Here is a 19,350-nt window from a genome sequence, read left to right as displayed (position 1 = left end):
GCCCTCCATGTGCTCGCCAGAGGTAGCCTGACTGCCATTAGGTACCGAGATGAGATCCTCAGACCCCTTGTGAGACCATATGCTGACACATGCACATTTGTGGCCTGCTGGAGGTCATTTTGCAGGGCTCTGGCAGTGCACCTCCTTGCACTAAGGCGGAGAAACCGGTCCTGCTGCTGGGTTGTTGCCTTCCTACGGCCTCCTCCACGTCTCCTGATGTACTGGCCTGTCTCCTGGTAGCGCCTGCATGCTCTGGACACTACGCTGACAGACACAGCAAACCTTTTTGCCACAGTTCGCATTGATGTGCCATCCTGGATGAGCTGCACTACCTGAGCCACTTGTGTGGGTTGTAGACTCCGTCTCATGCTACCACTAGAGTGAGAGCACCGCCAGCATTCAAAAGTGACCAAAACATCAGCCAGGAAGCATAGGAACTGAGAAGTGGTCTGTGGTCACCACCTGCAGAATCACTCCTGTTTTGGGGGGTGTCTTGCTAATTGCCTATAATTTCCACCTTTTGTCTATTCCATTTGCACAACAGCATGTGAAATTTATTGTCAATCAGTGTTGCTTCCTAAGTGGACAGTTTGATTTCACAGAAGTGTGATTGACTTGGAGTTACATTGTGTTGTTTAAGTGTTCCCTTTATTTTTTTGAGCAGTGTATTTTGGATTGGTAAGGATCTTAATGGAAATCTACACACACATCTCTGAAATTGTTAAGGAAGTTGACATACTATGTTTAATGTAATTCCATCTCTACTCTTAACTAATTCTGTCCTCATGTTGACTTACTTCAACAGGACTCTGGGTCAGGAAAGGAACCGGATACATCAAGAAAGAAGGAGCACAACTGACATGGAGTTTTGTGGCCAACCAGCTAGGATACTGGCTGGCTGCCTTTCCCTCAACCACAGGTACGGTAACTATGTCCAGAGATGGACAGTGTTTCTGTTACATGTATTTGAAATATGTATTTAAATTACTGAGTTTCTGAGTAATTTCTGTGTATTTTGACATTTTGTATTACACTGGGTTGCTATTACACTCTCAATATATTTTGTAACAAGATACTTTCGAGAGCTGTAATTTGCATTTTCAAAAGACTTTTCTATACCATTTTGTATAGCTGTTCACAATTTTGTGGCTCCCTTTCACCCTACATTGGTATCGGAAGCCTGATGGCACTATAGTGTGATAAGAGCATCTGCTAAATGACAAAATGTATATGTAAAAATTAACAATTGCAAAGCATGCTGAGCGTTATTCTAATAAGCTCTGTTCCCGAAACAAGGCCAATAATAATACCCAGTGTGCTTTGCATTTCATTATACTATGATCGTTATCACATATACATTTTGGTCATTTAGCAGACACTCTTATCCGGAGTGACTTAGTCAGTGCATTCAACTAATGTAGATAAACAACATATCACAGTCATAGCAATTTAAAACGTTTCTGTAACCATTACTGAGAATGTTGTTGCTGTTCGGGCCAGCTACTTCCAAATTAATTTTCTTATTTTAAAATATATAATACATATTTTAATGAAATACATGACAAAATACAAGTATTTCATCATTTATTTTGATACATTGATTTTTATGGTATTTTGTAATTGTATTTTGTAGTTTTTGCCCGTCCCTGACGGGACTGCATCAGTCTGACATTTGTTCTATAGCCCCACTGTCATCTTGGTTCCCTTAACCCTTGTGTGGTGTTCGAAAACAAGTACAAATTCAACAAAAGGTTTGCTGTGTGCCTTCACTCTGTCTTCCTCCTCCCGGGGCCTGCTGTTTCAACATAGCACCAAGAACCTGTCTGCCTGTGTCCCACTTTTCTTGCTCTCCTTACCCTTTGTAGTGTGTGAAATATTGTGGGAACCTGCACAATGTTATTATAATACGTTATTTCGATACATTGTAAAGAAATCTGTATTTTCCCACACTCTACCACAGCCAGGTGCAAACTGGGGGAGGGACATAACAAATAAATAGTTTTGCACGTGTGGCTCCTTACCACAATCAATCAGTATGGCAAAAAGAATCTCTGCTCAGAAGGCCTTAGAAATTATTTTTGCAGAGAGAGAAGCTAGGGTGGAAGGAGCGTCTTCCACTTTGGAAGATGAAGAATTTTCAGAATATGAGGAGCATGTCTCTGTCAATTCGGATTCTGACAGTGAGTTGGAAGAAGAGGATGAGATTGACCCTCAGCCAGCCCCAAGACCAGCCCTTCACCTACCAGCTCATCAGCAGCCTTCACAGGGAAAATACACAGATGTCAAAAAATTGTGAAATGTAATAGTTTTCTTGCCCAAGGAATGAGCCACCCCGCATGGCTGCCAATGTGATAAGGATGCAACCAGGGCTGACGCAGATGGCGGTTACTCATATGCAAGACATAAAGTCTTCTTTTGAACTGTTCATCCCAGACACCATCCAGAAAATCATACTGGACTGCACTAATTTGGAGGGAGCTCCTCAAGAGGAAGCTGACGATGGTAGGAACAGTACGAAAAAACAAGCCAGAGCTCCCACCTCAGCTGTTGAATACATGGAACAGGCCTATCAATGCCTCTAAGTTTGTGTTCACGGGCTGACACGTCCCCAGTGCCAAAGAAAGGCATGCCAAAGAAAGGCAAAAAATGCTGTACTCATGAGTACACTGCATAGGGATGGGAGAATCTATGGCCACGAACATCTAAAACCAGAAATCATAATGGATTACAATGCCACAAAAGGAGTGGTGGACAATTTAGACAAGCTGGTGACTGGCTACAGCTGCAAAAGAAGAACCCTACACTGGCCACCTGTGATATTCTTCAACATATTTGACATCTCGGCATACAACGCGTTTGTTACCTGGATGGCATTGAACCCAGGTTGGGACAGAGGGAAGCTCCAGAGGAGACGGCTCTTTCTCGGGGAGCTGGGCAAGGCATTGGTAAAGACCTCAAATCCAGAGGAGCCAACATATCCAAGGGACCCCATCTTCTGCAGCCATCGTGAGGAGGATTCAGGAGGAGGATGCTGGTGCCCCATCCGCCCGACCAACAACTCCAATACCAGAAGTAAGTGTGAGTGATGTTGTTGCACGTGTGTGTGCCTGACTCTCCTACCTTGGCCTGCTGTAACTATATACATGTGTGTGGGTGATTGAGATGTTAGTAAAATTCCTGAGCTAAGAATGTTTTCATCATTCTAGATTGCAGCCGGTAGCAACACAAGAAGATGCGCTGCGATGTGTGTGGACCCAAGAAGGACAAGAAGACACAGTACAAATGCATGAAGTCCAAGAAATACATTTGCAGCACACACAGTAAAATTCTGTCCCCCATGTGGTGTGTAGACCGGCCTTATTTTGTGTTGAATGGGGCTCATTTATCATTACCGTAAAATGTGTGCTTTCATTTTGTTCATTTCAAAGCAATAAACATCAATAGCGATGAAAGCCTTGTTTTATCATTTGTTCAAGATTAACATGATTTATTCCACCCATTTCTTGATTTATAATTGATTTTTGTTTCCAAAAATCACATTTTTTAAAACAAACGAACGAGCTTTTATTGATAAATGTGATCTAGCAGAGGTAAATGGCAAATATTAACCATGTATGCTGTCTATAGTGCTTGCAATTGATATAAGTCAACATGTAAGTATGAAATATTCTTATGTAAATTCTTATGGCTGTATTGTTTTAAAAATCCCAATAATGGTGTGGGTCCATCAGACCAGAGAACACTGGGTGAAAAACAAAAACATGAACACCACACAAGGATTAAGACGGGGTTCCCAAACTAGCGGTCCGCAGGTGATTTTATTTGGACTCCCAAATTTTCTGAGAAAAAAAATACATTTTTCATTTTGGAAATCTATTCCAAAGTATTCCCACGGATAATAGAGCAAGATATGTGATTGTATACAAATGTCAGCAAGGTTTGAAATTATTGTGCTTTAGTCAAATATATCTCAAACCTTTAATGGTTGATTGTTTAGCTATGTCCTTTTGATCGGTTTTGCTCTGTAGTCACTGCTAGTTTAGAAGTATTTTAAGGCCTCTGCAAGTGATATAATGCACCAATTATTCATTGGTACGCTGTAATATATAATTACATATTCACTGTTTCTGTAATTTTATTACAATACAATTTAACAATAAAGTATTGTATTGCTGTTTTAATACATATTAATATATTATATATTTACTGCAACATTCTGTAAATGATGGTGCACTGTGGAAAAATGCTGTGGGAGGGGAAGAATATTTGTCTCATCAACATATTTCGAGGCATGCCTTGTAAGCAGCTATATTTTTGCACCTGTTTGTAAGACTGCTGTACCAATTGAACTAATATGTGGAAGTAGTGCACTAACAATGTAATGTGTATAGGGACAGGTCAGAGTGGCAAGTCTTAAACCTTAACTGTTTGAGTGTTTTGCCAAGTCTGTTTTGCCCTGTAATCTAGCGATGTTATGTTTGATACCGACGCTCCAATACGTGCGTCGAAATCACTAAGCAGGGTGCCTGTATCTCTTTATCAGAAGCACGTGATCAATGGCGTCCAAAGCTTCATTTTGTCGAACAGCCACCTGTTTTGGTTGAAGACGTCGTCTATATAATTTGGCTGTTCAGAATTATTTTGACCAGCAGGTGCCACTAGTGTATGCCGTGTTGATCAAAGCCGTGAACAATGAACCTGTTTTTGACAGAATTGTCTGGAAAGCCTCAATGCTTCAAGAAGCTTAGTATCCACATCAATACTTGAATCACGGCCAGTTTGGAAGCCTTTGTTTAGGCCTCAAGAAGTGCAAGTGATATGAAACACAAAATATTCATAAATATGCTGTAATATACACATGCCTAGCAGCCAACCTGCTTGCACCAATCCCATGTAATTACAGTAAAATACCAATTTTACGATTACAGTAGCATTTACTTTCTTACAGTATTGTACTGTATCGTTGCACTGATATTACAGTAACTCACAGGAATCTGGTAGCAAGTTACTGTGAATATTACAGTAACGTAATATTGGCACTAACCAGAGGTGGGAAAAGATACATCAAAAGGTATCTTGTTACAAATAGAAGACAAATGTATCCTTAACTACAACAACATTCTCAGTAACAGTTACAGAAACGTTTTACTTGCGATGACCTTGATATGTGTTTTTTTTATCAATCTTAGTTAATGCACTGACTGTAAGTAGCTCTGGACAAGAGCGTCTGCTAAATGACCTAAAATATCAATTTAAAAATGAACACTTGCAAAGCACACTACTGGGTGTTATTCTCGTGAGCTCCGCCCTCAAACAATTTGTATTTTTATCAAATGTGGCCTTGTTGGGGGGCGAAGCTTATTAGAATAATGCCTGCAGTGTGCTTTGCAAGTGTTCATTTTTACATTTACATTTTGGTAATTCACTCTTAAACGAGAATGGTGTTGTCGTTAAGCGGGCTACTTGCACGTTTATTTTTGTATTAGAAAATACAAAATACATGTATTATAATTAAACTGTTACAAAATACATGAATTGTACTTCAGGCCAGTGAAATACAAAAGACTAAATAAATATTTAAACTATTGAAATACCTAACAGAAATATTGCCCATCGTTGGCGCTAGCTGCCTGCACTGTAAATGTGCAACAGTTTACTAACTACTATGCTTCCAGTAATGCACTGTATATTCAGGAAATACAGCATGTAGCTGTAGTCAAGTGTTACAGTAATATTTTGTAAATGTGTGTTTCAGTAAAGGTCCTGGAAATGTACAGTAATTTACTGGCTTCTGAGCTGCATGTATTTTACTGTAGATTTACAGTAACCTACAGGCTACTGTGCTGCCAGTAATTTACTATAAAAATGACAGGAAATGTTTTACGATGTACCCCTATGTTGCAGGCTCAGCTTTAAACCCCATGGGCCTGCGAGACATAACCACCTACCACACCGTCTTCCTCCTGACCATCCTGGGCTCCTTGGCTCTGCTGGTGCTGGTGCTGCTCTGTCTGCTGCTCTACTACTGCAGGTTGGTATCAGGCCCAGCGTGTCTCAACTCAGGTCCTGGAGTAGTCAATCCCAGTGTAGCACATTTTTGTACCAACCCAGCACTAGTTTTGAACTAGCTGCTCAACGAGTCGTCAATCACCAGTTTTAGGGTAAATTCCATTTAAATTCCAGTCAATCCAGGAAGTACACTGAAGTTCCAATGCCAATTCTCTTCAATGCTTTTCAACAAGGAATATGGAACTACTTTCTGAATTGACTGGAATTTAAATGGAATTGAACCATGTCAAGCACTTGCTTAGTTGAATCAGTGGTGTTATTACTGGGCTGGGTTAAAAATGTAAAAGAAAAAAATAACCAATCCGGGATACTCCAGGACTCTATTTGTTGTTTCATTTCCTGTCTACTGGGTGTTAAAATGTGTGTTTGGTTGCATTCTCCCTTTACCCTTCTCTGTTATGTTTTGTTTAAGGCGGAGATGTCTGAAACCGCGGCAACAGTACCGTCACGGCAAGATGCATGTGTCCTCCGGCCTGGACGGCTCCAAGAGAGATCAATGCACCTCCATGTCCCACCTCAACCTCATCAGCTCAGGCCACATCCACATCGACACAGCTTCCTCCACCGGGGGTGACCCAGACGCCCTCAAATCAGACCTGTCCTCCACCCGGGATCTCCACAGCTCCAGGGAGGATTTCTTCCGGCACACGCCCCCAGGAAAGGCCAAGCGCCAAGCCAAGGTGAACACGGACAATATCACCAGGCGTGGCGGTGGGGAGAGTTTTCCCATGAAGGTGACAACACGCTCTACTAACACTAACAACTTGGATCCGCAGCTGCTGCTCCGCAACGACACCCGCAGCTTCAGCTCAGCGGAGGATAATACCCATGATCCTGGACATTGCCACAACCACCAAAATCACAATGCCAACGACAACCAGGGTTACTCCTCAGATCCACCATCTCCACCACCTTTACTGCCTCCCTTCGCTGGGCACTACCAGGAGTACTCTGGCCTGCCCCCAGAGTACTCAGCGTCCCAGACCGGGGACCTCCTAGCCAGGCCCAACTCTCTAAACACCCAGCCCGGCCAGCTCATTTTCTGCCACTCCATGGACCAGATGAAGGAGAGCATGTACCGGAGTGTGGTGCCCACGCTGGTCATCCCGGCCCACTACATGCGCCTGTCGTCGGACCTGTCGGCGGTGGAGCAGGCCCTGGAGAGGCAGCAACAGATGCAGCATGACATGGAGGGAATCCAGGTTTGCATGACCCTTCCCAGGCAGCAGGGACAGGTACACCAGAACCAGCAGCAGAAACAACAGAACCAGCAACAACAGAATCATCAACAGGAGGATGAGGAAGGGGAAAAACCAGGCCAGCAGAGGGAGGACTCAGAGGGACACTCTAACTGGGCCTCGGACCCTAACGCGGCTCCAGTCCGCATCCCGGTCCTGTTCAACGACAACACCATTTCTCAGATGAACGGAGAGCTGCAGGCGCTGACGGAGAAGAAGCTTCTTGAGCTGGGGGTGAAGCCGCAACCCCGGGCCTGGTTCGTCTCCCTGGACGGTCGCTCAAATTCGCTGGTTCGTCACTCCTACATCGAGCTGGGGGGAGAATCTCTCAGCATCCCTGGAGGAGGGGGAGGTGGAGGAGCCACGGGGAGTCATCATGACAACAGGGTAGACGTCGCTCGTGAAGCAAACATAAAGCAGCGGAAGGGAAAGGAGGAGAGGAAGGCCAAGGAAGCAAAAGAGGCTGCAGCGGCGGCTGAGAGGAAAGGTCACGCAGGGAAGACCTATACTAAACTCCCCTGCATCGACACCACAGACCCCCCCAGCAGCAGCAGCGAGAGCCACGCTGCCATGTACTCTCCAGAGGACAATTCTCTGGCACCGCTGCTGGACGAGGCCCCAGAGGCGACCACCCGCGGTGGCACGTTCCCTCGGAAGGGCCGCAGCCGGGATAACAGCGCCCGGAGCAGTACCACCACTACCTCCACCGGTGAGGTGACACGCAGGGACTCAGCCACCAGCCCCGAGGACGGGGAGGATGCCGACGATAAAGACGAGGAGGGGAACAAGAAGAGTCCCTGGCAGAAGCGTGAGGAGAGACCCCTCATGGTATGGAAGTAAGGTAGACCTTGGGCTCTCAGGGAACATTGAGCTACAAGAGAACAGGGGGAGAAGAACCACTGTGTCAAGGAACGCCAGGAAGAAGAATGAAGAGCAGTGAATGTGAGAGGTCTGTCTTAGAGTACAAAGGGAAAGACGTGTGTGAAAGAGATTATGAAGTGAGAAAGGAAATCAAACAAGCACAATTGTCACATGAATTGTGAAAGGACCAGGTGTTTTGTAGTCCCACTTTGGCTTGTAGTCATCACTGAGATCAGTAGCTATATCTGCATCTCTAAAAATGTCACTGAGACCAGTAGCTATATCCGTATCTCTAGAAGTTTCACATGGCTGTGGATGTATTTATTACCAAAATCATGATCCCTAAGCATGTGGATGGTGTTTGTTTGCCCACAGAAACAAGTGGGAGAGTTCCTCTGACTGGTTGGTAATTCTGAGATTCTTGAGAAATGCTCAACAATGTTTTTCTCCGCTGTGCTGTTAGTAGAATTCCTTGGAAGCGTTACCTATCAGATTTTCCTGTTACCTTAGCATTAACCTCAAGTAATTTTTACAGACCTTTTGGGAGACGTCAGCTGGCCAAACAGAAACATTTGATTCCTATGGAAAATCAAGACTGTCTGGCCAGAACTGATGGAAATAGTGGAATTAATTAGTATTGTTGTTTCACTCTTTACTCTTGTTTTCTTTTTAACAGATCAGATAGCCTTCTTTTTATGACTGAGTGGTACTTAATGTCATTGAGGAGACGGATCGATGTGTTAAACATTGGGGAAAGGGTTGCTGTTTTGATTGTGAAATCCTAATAAGTAAGTCCTAAAACCCAGGGTTTACAACAATGTTTTTGTTTCATTTTGTACTGTAAAATTTCCTTGGAGATAACGGCAGAAAACCACCTCCACGTTACTATCACTGAAGCCTGGAGAATAATGCAAACCGTTTTGGTTGTCATTTTCCTTACTGACAGAATATGTTACAGTCATATTTTTGTCTTGCTTCGCTAACCTGCTGACTTGTAACATTAACATCAATGGAAGCATGTACCTGACTAAATTATTTGAAATGTTCATTATGCGGAGTAGCTGGAAACAAATTAGAGCATCACAGCAACGTTTGCTAGAACATTTTGGTTATCTTATCATTACAAGTCTGTACCTTGTGTTGCAGTATCAATTTATAGTCAGACATGGATTGGACGATACAGACATGTAAAGCTTAAAAAACTGAATAATTGGGTATTGCAAACGTGAACGATGTTGCGAAAGGAAAAGACACTGAGTTGACTGAGTGGAAATCACAATTACCTAATGTTCCCATAAACTGTGCCATATTAGATTGCCAGTAATCTCCACTGGCTCATCTTCTCAAAACATCTAATTATTAGCCTTCAGATAAATAAGACAGGAATCCGTCCAGGTTTTGTCAGACCTAAAAATGTTCATGTCCAACAAATCACACCAAGCAATTAGTCTTTTAAGTGCCTTCATTTAGCATAAAAAATAATGGCTTGGATTCAAGGCATCGGTATGTAAACCCAGCCGTAACAAACATTGTACAACCATTCAGAAAGCTACTGGCTAAACAAAGGGTTTAACACATACTTTGTAACAAGTTTTACTCATTATTTTCAGGTCATGATATTGAGTCACACACAATGTCAAGCTATTGTTAGCTAATCGACTTTGATTTTTAACAAACAGCACTCAACCTTCACGACCAGGGGTCATTTGAAGGCAATCAAGCCAAACACTCGCTATCAGGTTCATAAAGTCCAGTTGAACTTCTATCATGTTGCCTTGTGGACTAATATACAGCACGGCATAACGCAAATGAGGTTTAGGACCTTGCCTAAGATGCACAGCAATGGTCCTCTTGATTTCAAACCTGTATTGTCACAATCCATGTTGTAAACCCACATATGTTTTTATTTGATAACAACACTGTCACCTCTCTCTTTCCCCCCTTTCTCCATTCTAATGTATGTGAATGACCCTTGGAAGTCTCTTTTTAAGGCTTGATACTTGCCATGTTTTGATTTACTGGGGTGATACTATTATGTGAAGTGGTTTCCCTGTGGTTTGAGACTCAGGATCACAACAAACACGCATGTTCCTCCTCTCATGAGCATTTGTGCTGTTTTGTTTTGTTTTGTTCATCATAGAATCCTCTTCTCTCACCTTCAAAATGGTTTGATGCTTTAAGTTTGCAGAATTGAGCCACCTGTCTCTGTGAATAAACCAGCTCAGCTCTGATATGGAATCTACTTAGACTGTTTCATAGATTTTATGTTTGTTTCTTTTTTTTTGTCCAGGGTATGTTTTTGGGATGAAGTTAACGTTCTATGTCATTTAAGGGATGAGGTTGGCACAAAAACGCTAATAGTTCTATTGGCCCTACGAGGCACTACTGAATTGCGTGGTCTATGTGGCGTGTTCAATTCAATTAGTGTTTTTTTTTTTTTTTAATGTGTCATCAGAAATTGTTCTGAGGTCAAGGATAATACTGGTGTTTGATGTCTATAAACAAGGCAGTCAGAGCTTTGAAGGTGTGTCAAGTCTCTCCACCTCTTTCAGTGCAGGGCAAGCCACTGATGAAATTCCCCATATTAGCAAGTGCAGCATCTGTAAATTCTGACAAATCACATTCTACCACACAATGGTGTCAGTGCTGGAAACACAGGTAGAAGTTAAACGGTGTAAATGGGGTGTGTTGTGTTCTGAATAAATATGACTTGAGCAAGGTTTTTTTGTTTACTTTTTTTACACAGTTCTTTTTATATATGTGAATGCCTGGCTAAACATAATTCCTATAGGCCTGCTGTTTGAGTGCTTATACAAGGGCAGTTGTTGTCTCCAAGGCAACAGCCAGAGGGATGATGTGCTGTTATGGTAAACTGGTGCCACCTCCTTTCCCTCTCAGATCTATATTTCTGAGGCAAATCTTTGCTAACTTTTATTGCTTGTTATTAATAATGTTAATATACAATCAAATAATTAAAGCATTTAACAAGTGATCTGCATGCTTGGAATTTGTACTGTGTGATTGGCATCAGCAGCTCACTTACAATAGTTGTTCTATTTATTTATTGTCCTAATGTCATTCAGTTGGCTCTGAAGAAGAAAAAGCAATAGGCTTATAAGTCTATCTTTTCATGGTAATGTCACAATTTGTCATGAAATATAATTATACCTCGGGATTTGTAGGCGTTACTCATCTTTAGGCCCTGGACTAAAAAACACTAGTCAGTAAATTACTTGAACGATACATTCTAGATTTATACACAACACAATACATGGTCATGAACAATGTTTTGCCTAGTGAGAGCCACTGCCAATAGTTATCCGCCAGGTGGCATAGGCCTCTCCTACAAGGTAGACTGGGGAGAAGAACAGATTGAGCAAAGCAGTTGATCCAATTTGTAAATCAGGAAGAGATCGCTGATTACCCATGCATATAATACATATGTGAGCCTCTAGTGAGTGGGCTTGTTTCTCCTACTTCAAGTCCTAGCGTGTAGGCTTCTTCTTTTTTTTTAAGTGATAGGTTTCTTATTCTTATTATTTATTGAATAAGATCATGTTTTCTGTTAGGAGCGCGCCTCAGTAAAAATAAAATGGCAAGGAGCTTGACGCGATTGTCGAGAGTGAGTGCGCGTCAAAAACTTGACTGTGCGGTATGCGCGCGCTCGCTACTCACAAGAATGCGTGTCTGCTCGGCTTCTTTCTCTCAACCCTTTAGATGAGAAAGGGATAGGGAGAAGGGGAAGAGGCTGTTGAGGTAAATAAATTAGCTTCAAACCCACAGAAAGCAGCCACGGTCGGAAGGTTTTGGATTGGCAAAAGGGCAGAGCAGAGACTAGAATCAATTACAACCGAGTCAATCCCGTTACAACGGGCAGCGTTATAATAATACCAAGGTCAAAACACTGAAGGAGCGCACAAACCCACGTCATTTAACGTTTTAGACTGGGTACTGAATTCGGAGACGGGGACATCACCACCACCAGCAGCAGCTGAAGATGGAGGGGGTGATGCAGGGGATGCAAGCGTACGGTGCGGGGAAGGCTGGAGGAGCCTTCGACCCATTGACGTTCTTTCAACAGCCTCAAACGATCCTTCGGCTTGTGTGCTGGGTGAGTGAGTGGTCATGTTTTGCGTTGTTTATTTGAGCATGTCGTTTTAACAATTCAAGAGTGGATGACACGGGTGGTTTGTGTGTGTACAGCAAAATATCTACGAACAGTCGAGCAATGTGTCGGATTTAAAAGCAAACCGATTGATTCGTCGGGCTATATAACCTGTTTACGCACAGAATAATTTGAGTGGAAGGACGTTAATGGGACGCACAGAATAAATCTGATTGTTTTCAGACTATCATAATATTTCACTACTGACTATAACTACCTTGTCTTGAAAACCATATGTGTTCAATAAAAATGTTATGGCTACCACTGAATTAAAGACCCCTATTTTATAGACTACTAAATGTCAGTTAAAGTAGCAATCAGTAGTTGAAACAATAACAAGCCACACACCCAGCCACTGTTTCGCTAAAAAGCTGAGGAATGGGGCTGGAGTAATGTAACCAATCTCAAATTCATAGACCGAGCTATGGATGCAAGGACTGACCATCCATGAAATCACAATTATACTTTTAACAATTTTTTGAGGCTGTATGGTGTTTGTAAACAAAATACATGTATACAAACATTGGAGTAAGAAAAGCTTATATTTTGACAGTTGAGTTACGCTCATGGGGCATTTTATAAATTATATTATTCAAGAACAATAGGTACATATCAATCATTTGTTTGTCCAAAAATGGATGTAGTAACAGCAGATTGTCCCTTTTAACATAGGCTGCGTTTACACAGGCCAACGTGGAATCAGTGATAGACGTAACATATTTAATCAAAATCCGGGACATTGAAATAAGCATGAATTGTTAAGTTTGGTATAGTATTTATTAATTTGTGGATGTCCATCTATTTTGTATTATATTTTACGAATTACAATTCGTATGATGTGTTATGAATTACAATTTACGATATTTTACGAATTGCAGTTAATACAATGTGTTATGAATTTGCAATATGTATGATATGTTACGAATTCCAATAACATTAGCGTGATAGCTAGGTGGCTAATGTTAAGAATGGGAGTTAGGTTATAGTGTTAAGGTTAGGGGAAGGGTTAGTTAACACGCTAAGTAGTTGCAAAGTAGCAAAAAAAGTGTAGGTCGGATCATTTATATTTACGTCTAAATGCTTGATTTTTGTCATAATAGAGGGCACTGTAAGTTCAAATAGAAGAGAAAGGCCAGTGCCTGTTGTGCACCGTAACATCACCCACCTTTCAATCTGATTGGAGGGAGTCAACATTTTGAAACTATTTAATCATAAACGTAACTGTTTAAAACCGGGAAGTTTTTTTATTTTATGAGGAATATCTTGCCCTCTTCCAACTAGTGATGCACCGATATGACATTTTTGGCCGATACCGATATCCAATATCTTCCTTGGCAAAAAAAAAAAACGATACTGATACCCGATATTGAAACATTTTGCAGCTTTTTAAGCATTCTAGTACAGTCAAATAGTTAACACACACACATGGACGCAGCGGTCTAAGGCACTGCATCTCAGTATACGAGGCGTTACTACAGTCCTGGTTCGAATCCAGACTGTATCACATCCGGCTGTGATTGGGAGTCCCATAGGGTGGTGCACAACTGGCCCAGCTTGCTGTGCTGTTTCGTTGTTCCTTTGTTCAGTCGTTTAATTCTCAACCAGGATTTCATCATACATGTCAAGCAGTGAAGTTTCAGCTCTGTCTGTCCGTGGCCTCTCTTCCACAGTGCGCACTGTCACTGTGTCCGTTTCCATCTTGTCCAGCTGTGTATATAACATTTCACGTAAACCCTGTTTCTTGTTTGCATCGAAGTAGCGGTCCTTGTACATAGCATCGAGCATGGTGGCGACACAAATGCCTGTTAAGCAGGCGTTTCAATGCCATGACACGTCTGCTGCAGGCGCAGTTGATGAGCTTATTTCTCCACTCAGTTGTTCGAATGGAGCTAGCTAGTGTGTTCATGTTTCCGAGTTTCAAACATGTTCTCAAATGCCATTGAAATGGCAGCAGCGGTATGAGAACGACAACATTCATGAGCACGAAATACGACTTTTCTCAGTACGAAATCCTCAATGACACACTGTGCTGTCAGACTCAGCATGCTCATGGGGCTGATATCACTGGTCCAAATGTCAGTCGTGAGCTAATAGCAGTGACGCTATTACTGTTTAACTCCGGTAGGGCAACATCTGAAAAATAGGGAACTTGGTTGTGTGTACCAGTGCTCGACCAGTTGTCCAAAGCCAACTTCACCCACGACAGAGAACGGTTGATTGTCAATGGCAATGAGTTCCATTATCTTGGCGTTAATGGATTTCGCCTTTGAGTTGTCTCACTGAAATGTTCTTACTCTTTCAAATGACTGCTCGACTTGTTGACTGCTCGATCCACACAGCAGACATTGTGGGCTAGGTTAGGAATGCTGTGTAGCTCTACATTTTACGTGGCGTCATTACGTCATGTACCTACGTTATATAGGTATGCACGTCAGCTTTGACATCGGTTTTGCTCATCGCCGTTAAACTAGACATCGGGCCAATGTAGATGATAGCATTTTTAGCTAACATCGGCCAAATACGATATCTTCACCGATATATCGTACATCCCTACTTTCAACCATAGGAATGTTAAGGGGATTATTTTATAAACACTTCCTCATATCCCATTGATACCAGTATTTCTTTCATGTTCTCAACTTCCTGTTGTCCAGCAGCCAAAGACACAATCCTACAGTACTCATATTAACAACCCATGTGGTGCGCTTTGTAGATCAGTGTTTTCCCACTAATTGCATTTTGGAACATTCACGCTTATAGCCTACTGCCATGTGCACATTGCTGCACTTATATTTATTTAATGTTATTTTTTTATTTAACCTTTATTTAACTAGGCAAGTCACTTAAGAACACATTATAATGTGAAGAAATAGTCTAATAGTTTATCAACATTTTAAGCTAAACGATCTGATCTGTTGCGTCAGCCTCATTGCTTTTAAAGTGTTTTTTGATGTACAGTGGTTGTATTAATTTGGGCTCTATCATCCCACACCTGTCCCAGAGTCTTTTTGTAATATTTCAAGCATAGAACAAGAAGGACGCACACTGTTGTATCCCCGATATCTCTGTCTTCACTAGTAGCCTACTTCGGAGCGGCGATGCCTGTGAGAATGTCCCTGATCACGTGACCGGCATTGGTTAATAAGAATAGACATTTCTGAGAGAGCCATATGAGTGAGAGGTGCTTCCGAGCAGGATGATTGGCAGCCAGGAGAAAGGATTTATTATTAATATGTTCAGTCACACAAGGGGGGATTGTCGGGCCATCAATACCACCAGGAAATTTGAGTACTGGTAAGCATACCAAACGTAACATATCATACTAATTTGAGCGGGACATATTTTTGTTTACCATGTTACGTCTAGTCTGAGACCAGCCTACACAGGCAGGTCAATTCTGATTTTTAAAGACCATTACTTGTGTAAATGCAGACAGGCTATTTTGGAACCATCGCAGAACTCAATAGTCAAGCATGGAAGGATTTTCAGTCCGCCACAAATCAATGTGATAACCAGAGCTTGATTTCCTCTCGTTAAAGGGATATTTGGGGATTTTAGCAATGAGCATGCTAGTAGATACCCATAGACCTCCAGTCATTGCGCTAACTCGAGTTAGCATTGGCTCGCAAAACTACCTCTACTTCTTTCATACTGGACACAGAGACATAAAAATGGTATCCACATGTTCATCTGACTAGATAAAGGGCCTCATTGCCAAAATCCCGAAGTATCCCTTTAACGTTATTGTTATTATTGAACTCTTTGAGCACAATTAGTAGTGACACGGCCTTTTGTAGGCTAGTATTTACACAGACAATGATCAGCAAGCTTAGGATTTCAAGTGTTAGTAAGGACAAGGCTTTTGTAGGCTGTATATTACAACCTCAGATACAGTGGCGGCACGAGCCTGGCGCCTCGTCAGTGCCTGCGGACCGCAAGGTTCAATTACTGGAGCCAAAGATTCCTGTCTGCTGTAGGCTACACGTGCAGGTTCTCAGGCCATTATTGTTGCCAACAGATGTAATTGGACATGAAGGCTATTGTTTTGTATCTAAAATAAACAGAGAGACAAAAATAATTGATTTTCTCTTGTACCGGTGTTTAATTTAGATCTGAGAAATGACCTGCATCATGCATGATGTTTCCAAATAGTCCTAATCAATAACTGTAGTAATCAATAGCCAAGCCTGAGACACAGCATCTCTCAAGAGTGCGTGTATGTGTGAGTGCGGGTGATGGGGGAAAAAAAATACCATATTGATCAATGTATCAAAATAAACTACAAAATGCTTTTAGTTTGAAATGTATTTCATTAAAATACATGTATTTGGTATGTTTTTAAATACAGAAATACATTTGCAAGTAGCCAGCCCAAACAGCAACAACATTCTCAGTGATGGTTACAGATACATTTACTTGCTATGACTGTGATATGTTGTTAATCTAGATTAGTTGAATGCAGTGACTAAATCACTCTGGATAAGAGTGCCTGCTAAATTACCTAATGTAGTTGTGAAAATGAACCTACCTAAATTAACTGCAGAGCACACTGGGTATTATTATTATTAGCCTTTTGGGGGGGGGGGGGGGGGGGGGGGGGGGGGGGCTCCTTAGAATAATACTCAGTGTAACAGTATAACTTTAAACCGTCCCCTTGCCCCGACACGGGCGCGAACCAGGGACTCTCTGCACACATCAACAACGGTCGCCCACGAAGCATCGTTACCCATCGCTCCACAAAGGCCACGGCTCTTGCAGAGCAAGAGGCAACCCTACTTAATGTCTCAGAGCAAGTGACGTAACTGATTGAAATGCTACTAGCGCGTACCCGCTAACTAGCTAGCCATTTCACATCCGTTACACTAGCATGCTTTGCAATTGTTCATTTTTACATGTACATTTTATATTTAGTTCATTTAGCATACACTCGTATCACACCATAGTTTTATCAGACTTCTGATACCAATGCAGGGTGAAAGGGGGCCACAAAATGTTGAACCGCTATAAAAAAATAAAAAATGGTATAGAAAAGTATTTTGTATTTTGAAAATACAAATGACAACTCTCGAAACTCTCTTGTTACAAAATACATTGGAGTGTAGTGTGATCCAGTGCAATACAAATGACAAAATACTCAGAAGTCATTTAAAACATATTTCAAATACATGTAACAAATCCTTCCCACGTCTGTCTGTCTGTCTGTCTGTCAAGCATAGTGATTAGAGAAAAGGTGTACAACACTATAAAGGAATGCAGCATATTTGATGTTCAGCAGATTGGGGAGGGAACTCCAATGATCATGGAGAGGTTTTATTCCTCATTCAGCTAAGATCCAGAAATGTGTGATCAGACAACCTGCTTTCATGAATACTAAGGCTAAACAAAACAAAGATGGACACCAACACATTTGTCTTGGTGGAGAGAAATCTGCCATTTTAATATCGAGAAGGGGAATGTAAGCTCAGCCCCTCCCATTTTAAAATCTGCCATTGTAGCCCTCCGTGTGATGATGATGATGATGATGATAGGTTAGTATTAACTTGCCGGACCACAGCTTTCCCTTCAGGATGAGAGGGAGGCGGACCCCCCCCCCCCCCCCCCCCAACCGAGATCCTGATTGGCTGTTTGAGGTCTGCTGCGTTGGCATGACGACTGTCAGAGACCACCGGAAAGATGTCACCGGCAAGCCCACTCATGAGAAAGGGATGGATGGAGGGAGGGAGGAATGGGGACACATGAGAGGAGGCTTGCTCACGACACAAGTACGTTATACACCAGAGGAAGTGGACAGGGACGGCCTTTAGAATGGCTGGGTCTTTGTATCATGGCGACCTTGTAACTAGGGGTGTTATAGGTCACGTGACGTGACAGTTTAGTACATCCTTTCAGCCCCCTTTTTTAGTTCAGCTTTCTTTTCCTCGTCCAATCATCTGCTGCCTTTTCAGTGTGAAGCCTTTGTCTGAGCAAATAGAATAGTCATGTGCTTGCGAGTCATGTGGAATGAGTTGTCTGTTTTTTTTCTTCTTCGTTCCATGGAAGCATTCTCTGAATTAACCTGGTTATTTTTCTCTAGTGCCCCTGTTAATGATGTCACTGGGATCTGTCGAGTGCTATTGGATGATGACACGTGATGGTGTCCCATTGAGAAACTCCTCAGTCACCAGATCAATACAAGCTTTATTGAGCTAATACAGTAGATGGAGACCTGGAAATGAAGAAGTATCTTCTTTTGGTGGATCTCCGCTCCTGGAAGGCTGCAATGTCTGCTACTTTGTCAATGTTGTTACCCTGTAATTAGCAACTGATTTTAATTGACCAAGTAGGCACAGAGGCACAATAAAAATAAATAGACACTCATACCCTATTCACAATAATGAGCAGAACCGAGCCAAACTCTACTGCACTGGCCTGATGACGCATCCAGCATAGTTGATGGAACTGCATTAGGGGGGGGTGTGTGTGTGTGTGTGTGTGTGTGTGTGTGTGTGTGTGTGTGTGTGTGTGTGTGTGTGTGTGTGTGATGTTCATTCAGATGTCAAAGTCACTATAACCGGAGGACTATTAGTGCATTTCCACGGTCAGGCTTTGCATCAGTGTTTGGCAGTGATGCTGGGGACATAAGAACATATTTGAAATGTTCTCCAGCCAATGCGTAATGTTTGTTTGGTATGTAAGATTTAAACGGTGACAGGGTTTGGATGTGGATCTTTTTGACCTCCTCTCCTCTGCTTGCTTTCCAAACCATGTTCAGTAAGGAGAAATGTTTTTTTTGAATGTGGAGTTACCACCTGGAATCTTTATTTATTTTTTATTTTTTTGGCAAAACATTTTGCTACAGTGTGTCCTGCTGCGAACCACAGACTGTTCTCTCTTATGTCGCACAGCAAGCAGTACCAGGGCACCAAGTCTGGAACCAACAGGACTCTGAACAGCTTCTACCCCCCCCCCCCCAAGCCGTAAGACTGCTAAACAAGACTACTAAATAGCTAATCAAATGGCGTTGACTGCATTACCTTT

The 19,350-nt window shown here is 42.2% G+C and overlaps 2 protein-coding genes across 3 annotated transcripts in view; both read left to right on the top strand.

The window, feature by feature from the left end:
• LOC129832867 (protein FAM171A2-like) overlaps positions 1-11,160 on the top strand; it is a 76,313-nt gene extending 65,153 nt beyond the window's left edge. The window contains exons 6-8 of the mRNA XM_055896942.1: positions 806-919; positions 5,905-6,031; positions 6,482-11,160. Of these exons, the coding sequence (XP_055752917.1) occupies positions 806-919; positions 5,905-6,031; positions 6,482-8,147 (1,907 nt within the window). The 3' untranslated portion in view covers positions 8,148-11,160. The remainder of the gene's footprint in view (positions 1-805; positions 920-5,904; positions 6,032-6,481) is intronic.
• Positions 11,161-11,616: 456 nt separating this feature from the next.
• Positions 11,617-19,350, top strand: part of LOC129832868 (synaptogyrin-1-like) — a 29,033-nt gene continuing 21,299 nt past the window's right edge. Inside the window, exon 1 of one of the 2 annotated variants that reach the window (XM_055896944.1) lies at positions 11,617-12,279. In XM_055896944.1, coding sequence (XP_055752919.1) covers positions 12,166-12,279 — 114 coding nt within the window. In that variant the 5' untranslated portion in view covers positions 11,617-12,165. The remainder of the gene's footprint in view (positions 12,280-19,350) is intronic. The other variant, XM_055896943.1, reaches the window with a different exon arrangement.

The sequence above is a fragment of the Salvelinus fontinalis genome, chromosome 34, assembly GCF_029448725.1.
Source record: "Salvelinus fontinalis isolate EN_2023a chromosome 34, ASM2944872v1, whole genome shotgun sequence".
In the NCBI taxonomy this organism is placed as follows: Eukaryota; Metazoa; Chordata; class Actinopteri; order Salmoniformes; family Salmonidae; genus Salvelinus; species Salvelinus fontinalis.
The sequence above is the reverse complement of the archived record's forward strand: the minus strand, read 5'-3'. Positions and strand labels throughout refer to the sequence as shown.